The following is a 13,903-nucleotide window of genomic DNA, read 5'->3' on the forward strand; positions in this document are numbered from 1 at the left end:
ATGCCCGGCCCTGCCTGCGGGGGGCGCCGAGCCCCGGGAGCGCATGGGGGTGACCCCGGGCAGGGGGGTGAGCGCTGAGGGGAGCGGGCAGGGCACACACCGGGCACACAGGTGAGGGCAGGGCGCTCAGGTGAGCACACAGGTGCAGGCAGGGCACACAGAGGTGATCCATCGCAGGAGCTCACACAGGTACGCGCACAGGTGCAGGCAGGGCACACAGGAGCTCACAGGTGTGCACAGGTGCAGGCAGAGCACACAGGAACTCACAGGTGCTCACCCAGGTGATCACAGGTGCGCACAGGTGCAGGCAGGGCACACAGAGGTGATCCATCGCAGGAGCTCACACAGGTACACACACAGGTACACGCACAGGTGCAGGCAGAGCACACAGGAGCTCACAGGTGCTCACTCAGGTGATCACAAGTGCTCACAGGTGCAGGCAGGGCACACAGGAGCTCACAGGTGCTCACTCAGGTGCTCACAGGTGTGCACAGGTGCAGGCAGGGCTCACAGGTGCTCACTCAGGTGCTCACAGGTGCTCACAGGTGCAGGCAGGGCACACAGGAGCTCACAGGTGCTCACTCAGGTGCTCACAGGTGTGCACAGGTGCAGGCAGAGCCCACAGGAGCTCACAGGTGCTCACTCAGGTGATCACAGGTGCGCACAGGGCTCCCAGGTGCGGCTGCTTTGCCGCCCCATCCCTCGGGTCTCGTTACGGGCGCACGGGCTGTCCCCAGAGTCACCCGGGGCAGGGGGACCCCGAGGGACACCCAAGGCAGAGCAGTGTCCCCCCAAAGGGGCGGCACCCCGAAATCAGGGGGGCACCCCAAACACGGTGGGCACCCTAAACAGAGGATTGCTCCCCAAGAAAGGCAGTGTGCCCAAAAGAGAGGGTACCGAAACAGAGAGGCGCACCCCAAAAAGGGGAGGACGCCCGAATGCGAGAGGCGCGCCCGTAGCGGAGGCATGACCCCCCCCAAAACGGGAGCCCCCAAAGTGAAGGGTTTCCCCCCAAAGCGGGGCGTACCCACAGAGGGGGGCGCTCAGCGCCGCCCCCAGGGCTGCCCCGATCCCCGGAGCGGGGGGGCCCCGGTCCCGGGGCTCGCGGTGTCCCCGTCGCTCGGGGGGCGGGGCCCGGCGGGGCGGGGCCGAGGGCGTGGTCGCGGGGCGTGGTGCCGAGGCCCCGCCCCCGGCGGCGCTCAGCGCCATGGGCGAGGGGGAGCCCAGGTACTGGGGTTACTGGGGGGCACTGGGGGCGCTGGGAGCCGCCGGGGCGCGCCGGGGGCACCCCGGGGGCACCCCGGGACCGGGGCGGGGGCACCGGGGGCACCGGGGGAGGGCAGGGCTGTACGGGGGCACTGGGAGGGACTGGGGCGCTACTGGGGCGGGAGGGAGCGAGGCGAGGGGACGCTGCGGGTGTTACTGGGGGGCTGCCGGGGGGTGTGGGGCACCATGGGGGGGTGGGAGCTGGGGGTACCGGGGGGTGCCGGGGGGTACCGGGGCATGCGGGAGGGGCTGCTGTGAGCGCTGGGGGATGGGGGGTCCCCGGGCTGCGGGAAAGGTTACTGGGAGTGCTGGGGGGTCCCTGGTGTCCGGCGGGGGTCACTGGGAGCGCTGGGGGGGTTACTGGGAGCGCTGGGGGGGTTACTGGGAGCGCTGGGGGTTACTGGGAGCGCTGGGGGTTACTGGGAGCGCTGGGGGGGTCACTGGGAGCGCTGGGGGTTACTGGGAGCGCTGGGGGGGGTCACTGGGAGCGCTGGGGGTTACTGGGAGCGCTGGGGGGGTCACTGGGAGCGCTGGGGGGGGTCACTGGGAGCGCTGGGGGGGTTACTGGGAGCGCTGGGGGTTACTGGGAGCGCTGGGGCCGCTCCCGGCGCGCTGGGAGCGCTGGGCAGGCTGGGAGGGGGGGGGGGGCTGCGGCGGCCACTCACGGCCCTGGCCACGCCCCCGACCACACCCCGGCCACGCCCCCGACCACGCCCTGCGCCGGGGCCGCTGCGGGAGCGCAACGCGCGGGATTGGCACGGGAACGGGACCCCCGCGGGAACGGAACGGGACCCCCGGGACCCCCGCGGGAACGGGACAGCCCCACGGGATCGGACAGCCCCACGGGACCCTCGGGACCCGCACGGGATCGGGACAGCCCCACGGGGATACCCAAGACCCAGCAGGACCCTGCCGAGGACCCCCACGGGACCCCTCCCCCGGGACGCCCCTCGAAAGAGTGACCCCTCCGTGACCCCCTCAGGAACCCCCCATGAACCCCCCGTGATCCCCCCGAGACCGGGACTCCCCTCGGCCCGGCCCGGTGCGGGTGGGGGTCCCGTTCCTGATTTGGGGGGTCCGGGTGGGGATCCCGGTGCAGTTCGGGGGTCCCGGCCCCAGGTGGGGACGCTCGTGGTGCGGGTGGGGGTCCCAGTCGTGGTGGGGGTCCCGGTGTGAGGGGGGGGACCCGGGGGGAGTCCCAGTCCTGGGGAGGGGGCAATCTGTCCCGGTCCCGGGAGGCTCCTGGTCGGGGGGCCCGGGGAGACCCTGGGGCTGGTCCCGGTGTGCGGGTCCCGTTCCCGGTGTGCGGGTCCCGGTGCCGTTCCCGGTGTGCGGGTCCCGGTGTGCGGGTGCCGTTCCCGGTGCCGGTGCCAGCCTCGCCCGCCCGCAGCATGGCGCAGCAGCTGATCAGCGGTGCCGGTTACGTGCCCCAGGACGGGCTCACGGCCCAGCAGCTCTTCGCCTGTGCCGATGGCCTCACCTACAAGTGCGGGTGACCCCCACCCCAGCACCCCCTGAAAAACCCCTGGGCACCACCCGACCCTCACGGGCGCCTGCAGACCCCCCAGGCACACCCCGGCACCCCCAGAGACCCCAGGGAAACCCCAACTCCCCCCTTGGCAGCCCCAGGGAATCCCCACAAAGATCCCCCGGGAAACCCCTGACCCCCTCCTGCACCCCCACTGCCAACCCCCTGGGAACCCCAGAAACCCCTCCAGACCCCCCAGGAACGCCAGAAACCCCTCCAGACCCCCCAGAAACCCCTCCAGACCCGTCCAGATCCCCCAGAAACCCCTCCAGACCCCCCCAGGAACCCCAGGAACCCCCTGACCCCCCCCAACTCGCACATCCCCCCTCCCTCGGTGCCTCCCCACACCTCGAGTGCCCCCCCCCGATGGGCTTGGGTCAATTTGGGGGGGCCAGGGGGGTCCCAGCCCTGTGTCCCCCCACAGTGACTTCCTCATCCTCCCCGGCTACATCGACTTCACGGCCGACGAGGTGGTGAGTGACCCCCAGGATCCCCCCAGGATCCCCCTGGGACCCCCCTGTGCCCCCCAAACTCCCCCTGGGACCCCCCCCGTGCTTTTGGGGGTGCTGCGAGGGCAGGGGGGAGGGCGGAGTCAGGGTCCCCCATTCTCGGGGGGGAGGAGGGTGTCAGGATTTTAGGGGTGCTCCCCTCCCCAGGACCTGACCTCGGCACTGACCAGAACCATCACCCTGAAAACACCGCTGGTGTCATCGCCCATGGACACGGTCACCGAGGGGGACATGGCCATCGCCATGGCTGTGAGCGGGGGGGACATTGGGGGGACAGGGGGGACATGGCCATCGCCATGGCTGTGAGCAGGGGGGTCACTGAGGGGACATTGAGGGGACAGGGGGGACATGGCCATCGCCATGGCTGTGAGCAGGGGGGACATTGGGGGGACAGGGGGGACATGGCCATTGCCATGGTTGTGAGTGAGGGGGCAGGGGGGACACTGAGGGGACAGGGGGGACAATATGGGGTCACGGTCACCAAGGGGGACATGGCCATTGCCATGGCTGTGAGCAGGGGGGACACTGAAGGGACAGGGGGGACACTATGGGGACACGGTCACCAAGGGGGACACGGCTGTCCCCATGGGTGGTGGAGGCGTCTTGGGGACATCCAGGGGTTGTGGGGGGTCTGGGGGAGCTCTGTCACACTTGGGGGGCACCGGGAAGGGGGACACGGTCCCCAGGGGGTTTGAGGGCACATGGGGGACGCAGCTGCAGGGTGTGCCCATGAACCCACGCCCCGTGTGCCCCCCGTGTGCCCCCCGTGCCCCCCAGCTGAACGGCGGCATCGGCATCATCCACCACAACTGCACCCCCGAGTTCCAGGCCAGCGAGGTGCGCAAGGTCAAGGTGAGCTGGGGACCCCGTGGTGGCCCTGGTGTCACCTGGGCTGGGCTGGCACCTGCAGGGCTTGGCTGGCACCTGCAGGGCTGGTGGCCATCAGCACCCACGGTGGGAGTGCCCTCCCTGTGCCCTGGCCTTGTGCCCTGTGTCCCTGAGCCACCTGTGACCCTGGTGACACTGTCCCTTGTCCCTGAGCCCCCCAGTGACGCTGTCCCTGTCCCCATGACCCCGGTGACACTGTCCCACGTCCCTGAACCTCCACATGTGACACTGTCCATATCCCCATGCCCCCGTGTGACACTGTCCTGCGTTCCCGTGCCCCCAGTGATGCTATCCCACGTCCCTGAGCCCCCCAGGCGACACAGTCCCATGTCCCTGAGCTCTCTGGGTGACACTGCCCGTGTCCCCATGCCCCTGGTGATGCTGTCCCATTGTCCCTGAGCCCCCTGGGTGACAGTCTCTTGTCGTGGTGCCCCCCAGTGACACAGTTCCGTGTCCCTGAGCCCCCCGGTGACACAGTCCCTGTCCCTGAGCCCCCGTGTGACACAGTCCCTGTCCCCGAGCCCCTGTGTGACACAGTCCCGTGTCCCCGAGCCCCCGTGTGACACTGTCCCGTGTCCCCGAGCCCCTGTGTGACACTGTCCCTGTCCCTGAGCCCCCCGGTGACACCGTCGCTGTCCCCGATCCCCGTGTGACGCCGTCCCCGTGCCCGCAGCGGTTCGAGCAGGGTTTCATCCTGGAGCCGCTGGTGATGAGCCCGGCGCACACCGTGGGGGACGTGTGGGACGCCAAGGCGCGCCTCGGCTTCTCGGGGGTGCCCGTCACCCACTCGGGGCGCCTGGGGGGGCGGCTCGAGGGCATCGTCACCTCCCGCGACATCGACTTCCTGCGCGAGGGGGACAGGGCCACGCCCCTGGCACAGGTGGGCACGGGACAGCGGGACAGGGTGGGGTGGGGTGGGATGGGGTGGGATGGGATGGATGTGGGGCAGGGATGGGTAGGTTGGGGAATGTGCAATGTGGGGTGGGATGGGATGTGGGGCAGGGATGCAGGATGTGCAGTGTGGGGTGGGATGGGATGCAGGATGGGATGAAGGGATGGATGAGGGGCAGGGATGGAGAATGTGCAATGTGGGGTGGGATGGGATGGGATGTGGGGCAGGGATGCAGGATGTGCAGTGTGGGGTGGGATGGGATGTGGGGCAGGGATGTGGAGCAGGATGGGATGCAGGGCAGGGATGAAGGGATGGATGTGGGGCAGGGTTGGAAGATGTGCACTGTGGGGCAGGATGGATGTGGGGCAGGGTTGGAGGATGTGCACTGTGGGGCAGGATGGATGTGGGGCTGGGATGGAGGATCGAGTAATGTGGGGCAGGATAGGATGCAGGAGTTGGAGGATGTGGGGCAGGGATGAAGGGATGGATGTGGGGCAGGGATGGATGTGGGGCAGGGTTGGAGGATGTGCACTGTGGGGCAGGATGGATGTGGGGCAGGGTTGGAAGATGTGCACTGTGGGGCAGGATGGGATGTGGGGCAGGGATGTGGAGCAGGATGGGATGCAGGGCAGGGATGAAGGGATGGATGTGGGGCAGGGATGGATGTGGGGCAGGGTTGGAGGATCGAGTAACGTGGGGCAGGATGGGGTGCAGGAGTGGGAGCATGGAGAGATCCACGGCAGGGCGGGGGCTGCCCGCGGTGGCCCTGGGCCCCCCAGTGCAGGTGACAGTGACGGTGACAGTGACACACAGTGCAGGTGACAGTGCCTGGGCTGGTGCCTGTGACAATGCCAGTGCATGTGACAGTGACAGACAGTGATGGTGACAGTGCTGGTGGCAGTGCAGGTGACGGTGCCAGTGCTGGTGAAGGTGCTGGTGCCAGGATCAGTGCCAGCCCTGGTGGCAGCCCTGGTGACAGTGCTGGTGACAGTGCCGGTGCCAGGATCGGTGCCAGCCCTGGTGACAGTGACAGTGGCAGTGCCAGACAGTGCTGGTGCCAGTCCCTGTGCTGATCCAGTGACACGCGGGTCCCTGTGTCCCCAGGTGATGACCAAGCGCAGGGACCTGGTGGTGGCCCCAGCCGGTGTCACCCTCAAAGAGGCCAACGAGATCCTGCAGCGCAGCAAGAAAGGTGCAGGGGGCACCTGTCACACCCCCTGAGTCCCATGTCACACCCTCTGGGTCCCCTGTCCCCCCCTGAGTCCCCTGTCACCCCCTGAGTCACCTGTCACCCCACAGGGCCCCCACAGCACCTCCCAGGTGTCCCCCCCGGGAGTCACCTCCCCTCAGGGGCACCTCGGTGCCACCCTGGGCGGCCCATGGGGGATGTGCCCTGTCCCCGTTCCCCTCACATTGTCCCCCGCTGTGTCCCCAGGGCTGCTGACAGTGACCAGCACTGGTGAGCTGGTGGCTGTCACCGCCCCGTCCTTCAGGTCCCCTCCTTGTCACTGGGGTCAGCTCCATGCCCCTGTTCCTGTCCTTGGGGTCACCTCCATGTCCCCATTCCTGTCCTTGGGGTCACCTGTGTCCTTGTTCCTGTCCCTGGGGTCAGCTCTATGTCCCCGTGTCCCTGCAGCCCCCCCAGTGCCCTCCAGCCCCTGGTGACCCCACTTTCCCCCCCTGTGTCCCCAGTGACGAGCTGGTGGCCACCATGGCCCCGCTCTTGGGGTCCCACCTGCACCCCCTGTCCCTGCGATGTCCCCGCACTGTCCTCGCTCGGTGTGACTGTCCCTGCACTGTCCCCGCACTGTCCCCACACTGTCCCCGCTCGGTGTGACTGTCCCCACACTGTCCCCGCACTGTCCCCGCACTGTCCCTATGCTGTCCCCAAGGTGCTCCCCGCTCGGTGTGACTGTCCCCGCGCTGTCCCCTCGCTGTCCCCGCTCGGTGTGACTGTCCCTGCACTGTCCCCACACTGTCCCCGCACTGTCCCCGTGCTGTCGCCTCGCTGTCCCCGCTCGGTGTCACTGTCCCCGTGCTGTCCCCTCGCTGTCCCCGCTCGGTGTGACTGTCCCTGCACTGTCCCCACACTGTCCCCGCACTGTCCCCGCACTGTCCCTATGCTGTCCCCACGGTGCTCCCCGCTCGGTGTGACTGTCCCCGCACTGTCCCCGCACTGTCCCCGCACTGTCCCCGCTCGGTGTGACTGTCCCCGCGCTGTCCCCGCGCTGTCCCCGCAGGGAAGCTGCCGATCGTCAACAGCCGTGACGAGCTGGTGGCGCTGATGGCGCGCACGGACCTCAAGAAGAACCGCGAGCACCCGGCGGCCTCCAAGGACGGGCGGAAGCAGCTGCGGGTCGGGGCGGCCATCGGCACCCGCGACGACGACAAGTACCGGCTGGACCTGCTCGTGCAGGCGGGCGCCGACCTCGTGGTGCTGGTGCGGGACCCCCGGACCGGGCACCCCAAAACGGGGGCACCTCAAAACCCGCGGGCACCCCAAAACCCGTGGGCACCCCAAAACTCGGCACTCTGGGCACGGGGAATGAGGGGAGGAAGGGCACAGGGCTTGCGTGCCGGTGGGTGTGGAGGGGTCCCCAGAAATGGGGGGGTGAGGGCACCCCAAAAATGTGAGACCCCAAAATGGAGGCATGAAAAAGGGGGGACACGGAAATGGGGGAATATCCCAAAAACGGGGGGATGAGGATGGAGGAGTGGGGGGGTGGATGGAGCTGCTGGTGTGGGGGGGAGGGTGACCTCAGGGGACCCCGAAAATGGGGCACCCCAGAAACGGGGATCCCCAGAAATGGAGGAGCCCAAAAACGGGGAGGGATAGAAGGGAGGGGAAGGAGATGGGGGTGGAGCCGCTGCTGCAGGGAAGGACCCTAAAAATAGGAGGGTGGGGGCACCCCAAAAGCCGTGGGACCCCAAAAGGGAGGGGATGGGGTCTGAGGATGGGGATGGGGTCTGGGGATAGGGATGGAGCTGCTTGTGCCCCAAAAAAGGAGGGGGCTGGGGGTACCCCTGCTCATTGAACCCCAACCCTCTGCTCCCCCTGTGGCACCCCAAAACCTGCCCTGCACCCCAAAACTGCCCCCCAACCCCACAGGACTCGTCGCAGGGGAACTCGCGGTACCAGCTGAGCATGATCCGATACATCAAGGCCAAGTACCCCGAGCTGCAGGTGGTGGGGGGCAACGGTGAGACCCCAAATGGGGCAGGGGGGCACAGGAACGGTGAGACCCCAGATGGGGCAGGGGGGCACGGGAACGGTGAGACCCCCAATGGGGCTGGGGGGCACAGGAACGGTGAGACCCCAAATGGGGCAGGAGGGGGCATGGGAAGGTGAGACCCCAGATGGGGCTGGGGGGCACGGGAATGGTGAGACCCCAAATCGGGCAGGGGGGCACGGGAACGGTGAGACCCCAAATGGGGCAGGGGGGCACAGGAACGGTGAGACCCCCAATGGGGCTGGGGGGCACAGGAATGGTGAGACCCCCAATGGGGCAGGGGGGCAATGGTGAGACCCCAAATGGGACAGGGGGGCACGGGAACGGCCTGGGCTGCAGCCGGGGGGACACTGAGGAGTTGGGGTGACCCCAAAAGAGAGAGGGGGAAATGGGGGCGGGAATTGGGGTGTCCCTGCAGTGGTGAGGTGGGATTTGGGTGACATTTTGGGGGGTTATTTTTGAGGTGCCCCCATCATAGTGGGGCAGGATTCAGAGAGGGTGGGGATGGATTTGGGGTGTCACTTTTGGGCTGCTGTTTTGGGGTACCGTGTTTGGGGGGCAGTGCTGAGGTGGGATACAGGGTGCTCTGGGCAGGGTTTGGGCGCTGGTTTGGGGCACCATTTTTGGGGTGCTCTGGGCACTGTCAGGGTGCCATTCTGCGGTGCCCTGGGCAGGGTTGGTGTGCCATTCTGGGGTGCCCTGGGCAGTGCCGGGGAGCCGTTTTGGGGTGCCATTTTGGGGTGTCCCCGCAGTGGTGACCGCGGCCCAGGCCAAGAACCTGATCGACGCCGGGGTGGACGCGCTGCGGGTGGGGATGGGCAGCGGCTCCATCTGCATCACCCAGGAAGGTGGGTGACCCCTGAGCCACCCTGGCACCGCTGCACACCCTGCAGTGTCCCCATGGTGCCCTTCGGGTGGCCCGTACCCGCTGTCCCCCTGTCCCTGTGACAGTGTCCCTGATCCCCTGTCCCTGTTATGTCCCTGTCCCCACGGCAGTGCTGGTCTGTGGCCATGCCCACGTCCCTTACAGTGTCCCTGACATGTCCCTGTCCCCATGGCAGCTGTGGCCTGGGCATGGCCACGCTGTGTCCTCACAGTGTCCCTGTCCCTGTCCCCATGGCGGTGTGGCCGTGTCCAGGCCATTTCCATGTCCCTTACAGTGTCCCTGACATGTCCCTGTTTGCATGGCACTGTGGGCCGTGTCCAGGCCATGCCATGTCCCTCACAATGTCCCTGTCCCGGCAGTGTTGTCATGTGGCCGTGCCCAGGCCAAGTCCCTCACAGTGTCCCTGACATGTCCCTGATGTCCCTGTCCCTGGCATTGCTGGCATGTGGCTGTGCCCAAGCCGTGCCCGTGTCCCTCACAGTGTCCCTGACATGTCCCTGATGTCCTGTCCCCGGCATTGCTGGCATGTGGCTGTGCCCAAGCCGTGCCGTGTCCCTCACAGTGTCCCTGACATGTCCCTGATGTCCCTGTCCCTGGCATTGCTGGCATGTGGCTGTGCCAAGCCGTGCCCAGGCCAAGTCCCTCACAGTGTCCCTGACATGTCCCTGATGTCCCTGTCCCCCGGCATTGCTGGCATGTGGCTGTGCCCAAGCCGTGCCCGTGTCCCTCACAGTGTCCCTGACATGTCCCTGATGTCCCTGTCCCTGGCATTGCTGGCATGTGGCTGTGCCCAAGCCGTGCCCGTGTCCCTCACAGTATCCCTGACATGTCCCTGATGTCCCTGTCCCCGGCATTGCTGGCATGTGGCTGTCCCCAAGCTGTGCCCGTGTCCCTCACACTGTCCCTGACATGTCCCTGATGTCCCTGTCCCCAGCATTGCTGGCATGTGGCTGTGCCCAAGCCGTGCCCATGTCCCTCACACTGTCCCTGATGTCCCTGATGTCCCTGTCCCTGCAGTGCTGGCGTGTGGCCGTGCCCAGGCCGTGCCCGTGTCCCCCACACTGTCCCTGATGTCCCTGTCCCTGCAGTGCTGGCGTGTGGCCGTGCCCAGGCCGTGCCCGTGTCCCTGACATGTCCCTGATGTCCCTGTCCCTGCAGTGCTGGCGTGTGGCTGTGCCCAAGCCGTGCCCATGTCCCTCACACTGTCCCTGATGTCCCTGATGTCCCTGTCCCTGCAGTGCTGGCGTGTGGCCGTGCCCAGGCCGTGCCCGTGTCCCTGACATGTCCCTGATGTCCCTGTCCCCTGCAGTGCTGGCGTGTGGCCGTGCCCAGGCCGTGCCCGTGTCCCCCACACTGTCCCTGATGTCCCTGTCCCTGTCCCTGCAGTGCTGGCGTGTGGCCGCGCCCAGGCCGTGCCCGTGTCCCCCACACTGTCCCTGATGTCCCTGATGTCCCTGTCCCTGCAGTGCTGGCGTGTGGCCGTGCCCAGGCCACGGCCGTGTACCGCGTGGCCGGGTACGCGCGGCGCTTCGGTGTCCCCGTCATCGCTGATGGTGGCATCCGCAGCCCCGGGCACGCCGTGAAGGCGCTGGCACTGGCGCCTCCACCGGTGAGCAGGGGGCACGGTGGGGGGCACGGGGGGCACCCCACAGGGGTCTGGTGGCTGCCCACGAGGGGATCCTGCACTCCAGCCCTGCAGCCCCCAGCCCACCCTGGTGCCCCCGAGGGGATCCCACACTCCAGCCCAGCCTGGTGATGGCCCTGCAGCCCCCAGCCCATCCTGGGGGGTCTCACAGCCCCCAGCCCAGCCTGGTGCCCCCGAGGGGATCCCACACTCCAGCCCAGCCTGGTGATGGCCCTGCAGCCCCCAGCCCATCCTGGGGGGGTCTCACAGCCCCCAGCTCCCCCAGCCCAGCCTGGTGCCCCCGAGGGGATCCCGCACTCCAGCCCAGCCTGGGGGTGTCTCAGCCCCCCGCCCATCCTGGGGGGGTTTCACAGCCCCAGCCCATCCTGGTGCCCGTGAGGGGATCCCCCATTCCAGCCCAGCCTGGGGTGTCTCAGCCCCCCGCCCATCCTGGGGGGTTTCACAGCCCCCATCCCATTCTGGTGCCCGTGAGGGGATCCCCCATTCCACCCCCATTCCAGGGGGTGTCTCAGCCCCCCGCCCCACCGGGGGGGTCCCTGACGGGGTGTCCCCCCCAGTGATGATGGGGTCGCTGCTGGCGGCCACCACGGAGGCTCCGGGCGAGTTCTTCTACTCGGAGGGCGTGCGGCTGAAGCAGTACCGGGGCATGGGCTCGCTGGGACGCCATGGAGCAGGGCCCGGGCAGCCAGAAACGCTACTTCAGGTACCGGGGGGTCCTGGGGGGTCCTGGGGCGGGGACGGAGCCCACCCGGGCGCCCCCCAGCCCTGTGCGTGCCCACCCCACAGCGAGGGGGACGCGGTGAAGGTGGCGCAGGGCGTGTCGGGCTCCGTGCAGGACAAGGGCTCCATCCACAAGTTCGTGCCGTACCTGCTGGCCGGGCTGCAGCACGGCTGCCAGGACCTGGGCGCCCGCAGCCTCTCGGCGCTCCGGTCAGTGCGGGGTGGGGGCCTCGGGGGGCTTGGGGAGGGGTCCCGGCCCCACACCGACCCCCCGTGCCCCCCGTGCCCCCAGGTCCATGATGTTTGCGGGGAGCTCAAGTCGAGCGCAGGACGGTGGCGGCGCAGGTCGAGGGGGGCGTGCACGGGCTGCACTCGTGAGTGGGGACGGGGCTGGGGGCGTTTGGGGGGGCTTTGGGTGCTTGCGGGCCTGGGGAGGGTTTGGGGCGGCTGGAGGGGTTTGGAGAGCTGGGGGATTCGGGGCAGATTTTGGGTGGTTGAGCATGGTTGGAGGAGCCTTGAGGGGCTGAGGGGCCTTGGGGTACTGGGGGGAGGTTTGGGGGGACTTTGGAGAGGTTTTGGAGGCTGGAGGGGTTTGGGAGAGCTGGGGGATTTGGGGCAGATTTTGGGTTAAGCGTGGTTGGAGGAGGTTTTGGGGGCTTGGGGGTCTGGGGGGCTTTGCAGGGGCTGAGGGGCTTTGGAGAGGTTTTGGGGGCTGGAGGGGTTTGGAGAGCTGGGGGATTTGGGGCAGATTTTGGGTAGCAGAGAGTGGTTGGAGGGGCCTTGGGGGGCTGGGGGTTTGGAGGAGGCTTTGGGGGCTGTGAGGGGTTCGGGAGATGGGGGGATCTTGGGGGGGCTTTGGGGGCTCTGGGGGGCTGAGGAAGGCAGCACTTCAGATCCCACCTGTAGGGCCCCAGAGCCGGCCCTGGGGCAGCCCCAGTTCCCCCCGTGTCGGGGATGGGGCTGTTTGGGGTGTGGGGGTCCCTGCGCCCCCCTGACCCCCCGATCTTCCCTTCCCTCCCCCTGCAGCTTCACGGTTCTGCCCTGTGAGTACCGGCTGCCCCCGGGATGGGGGTCCCCTCCCTGGGGGGCTGGGGGAGGGGCGCCCCCAGTGTCCCAGCCAGGATCTGGGTTTTGGGGGTTCCCTGCCCCCTGTGACCCCCCCCTTGTCCCCCCAGTGCCCAGAGGAGGCTGCCCTGAGGAGGGGTCCCCCCGGGCCGGCGCCCCCCGCCCGGAGCCTGCGGGGACCCCCCGGCCCCCCGACACCGGCGCTGCTGAATGGGGCACCCCACAGTGGGGCACCCCCAATGGAGCACCCGCAATGGGGGCACCCCCGCGATGGGCACCCCCAAACCCCCGAGCACAGGGGCTGCGGGGACCCCGGAGCCCCCCCGGGGCACTCAGGGGAGGGGGATCCCAGGGCCCTCAGAAATGGGGGTGCGGGGACCCCCCAAATGTCCCGGGGCACCACGAGGCTGCGGGGACCTCCCCGGCCCCCCAAAGAGGGGATGCAGGGACCCACAGCCCCCCAATAGTGTGGGGACCCCCAAACCCCGCGGGGACCCCCAAACTCCCCCCGGCACTGAGGAGCTTGTGGGGCTGTGTCCCCCTGTGCCCCGAGTGGGGATGGGGGGACCCCAGCACTGCAGGGACCCCACAGTGTCCCGGGGGACCCCAAATTGTCCCGGGGGACCCCACAGTGTCACAGGGACCCCACAGAGTCACAGGGGACCCACAGTGTCACAGGGACCCCACAGTGTCACAGGGGACCCACAGTGTCACACGGGACCCCAGAGTGTCCCCAGGGACCCCAAAGTGTCCCCAGGGACCCCAGAGTGTCACAGGGACCCCACAGTGTCACATGGGACCCCACAGTGTCACAGGGACCCCAAATTGTCCCGGGGAACTCCACAGTGTCACAGGGACCCCACAGTGTCCCGGGGGACCCCAGAGTGTCCCCAGGGACGCCACAGTGTCACAGGGATCACACAGTGTCACATGGGACCCCAAAGTGTCCCCAGGGACCCCACAGTGTCACAGGGACCCCACGGGCCTGTGGCCTCCCGGTCTGGGGACCCGGACTCGCTGTGTCCAGGGGTGAATAAAGTCTTGGAGCATCGGAGCCTGGCTTGTCCCTGTCCTGTCCCTGTCCCTGTCCCGGGCTGGCCCCGGCCCTGTCCCTGGTGCTGTCCCTGTCCCTGGAGCGGGCCCGTCCCCGTCCTTGGCCCTGTCCATGGTCCTGTCCCCCGGCTGGCCCCTGGCGTGTCGCTGTCCCTGCGGGTGCCACGGGCACCGGGGGACACACGTGGCACCAGGAGGGCGCGTGCTGTGACACAGGTTGG

General features: G+C 68.5%; 1 protein-coding gene across 1 annotated transcript; it reads left to right on the plus strand.

The window, feature by feature from the left end:
• Positions 1-1,151: 1,151 nt before the first annotated feature.
• LOC134416944 (inosine-5'-monophosphate dehydrogenase 1-like) lies at positions 1,152-12,839 on the plus strand. The gene is given in 20 exon segments (XM_063153580.1): positions 1,152-1,227; positions 2,657-2,752; positions 3,219-3,267; positions 3,451-3,552; positions 4,081-4,155; positions 4,865-5,071; positions 6,188-6,275; positions 7,324-7,523; positions 8,193-8,283; positions 9,066-9,161; positions 10,666-10,791; positions 10,794-10,808; positions 11,402-11,502; positions 11,504-11,547; positions 11,631-11,774; positions 11,857-11,877; positions 11,879-11,938; positions 12,591-12,607; positions 12,740-12,805; positions 12,808-12,839. Coding segments are annotated over 20 exon segments (1,650 nt in total). The 5' UTR covers positions 1,152-1,207.
• Positions 12,840-13,903: the final 1,064 nt, after the last annotated feature.

Source organism: Melospiza melodia, chromosome 4, assembly GCF_035770615.1.
Source record: "Melospiza melodia melodia isolate bMelMel2 chromosome 4, bMelMel2.pri, whole genome shotgun sequence".
Lineage (NCBI taxonomy): Eukaryota > Metazoa > Chordata > Aves > Passeriformes > Passerellidae > Melospiza > Melospiza melodia.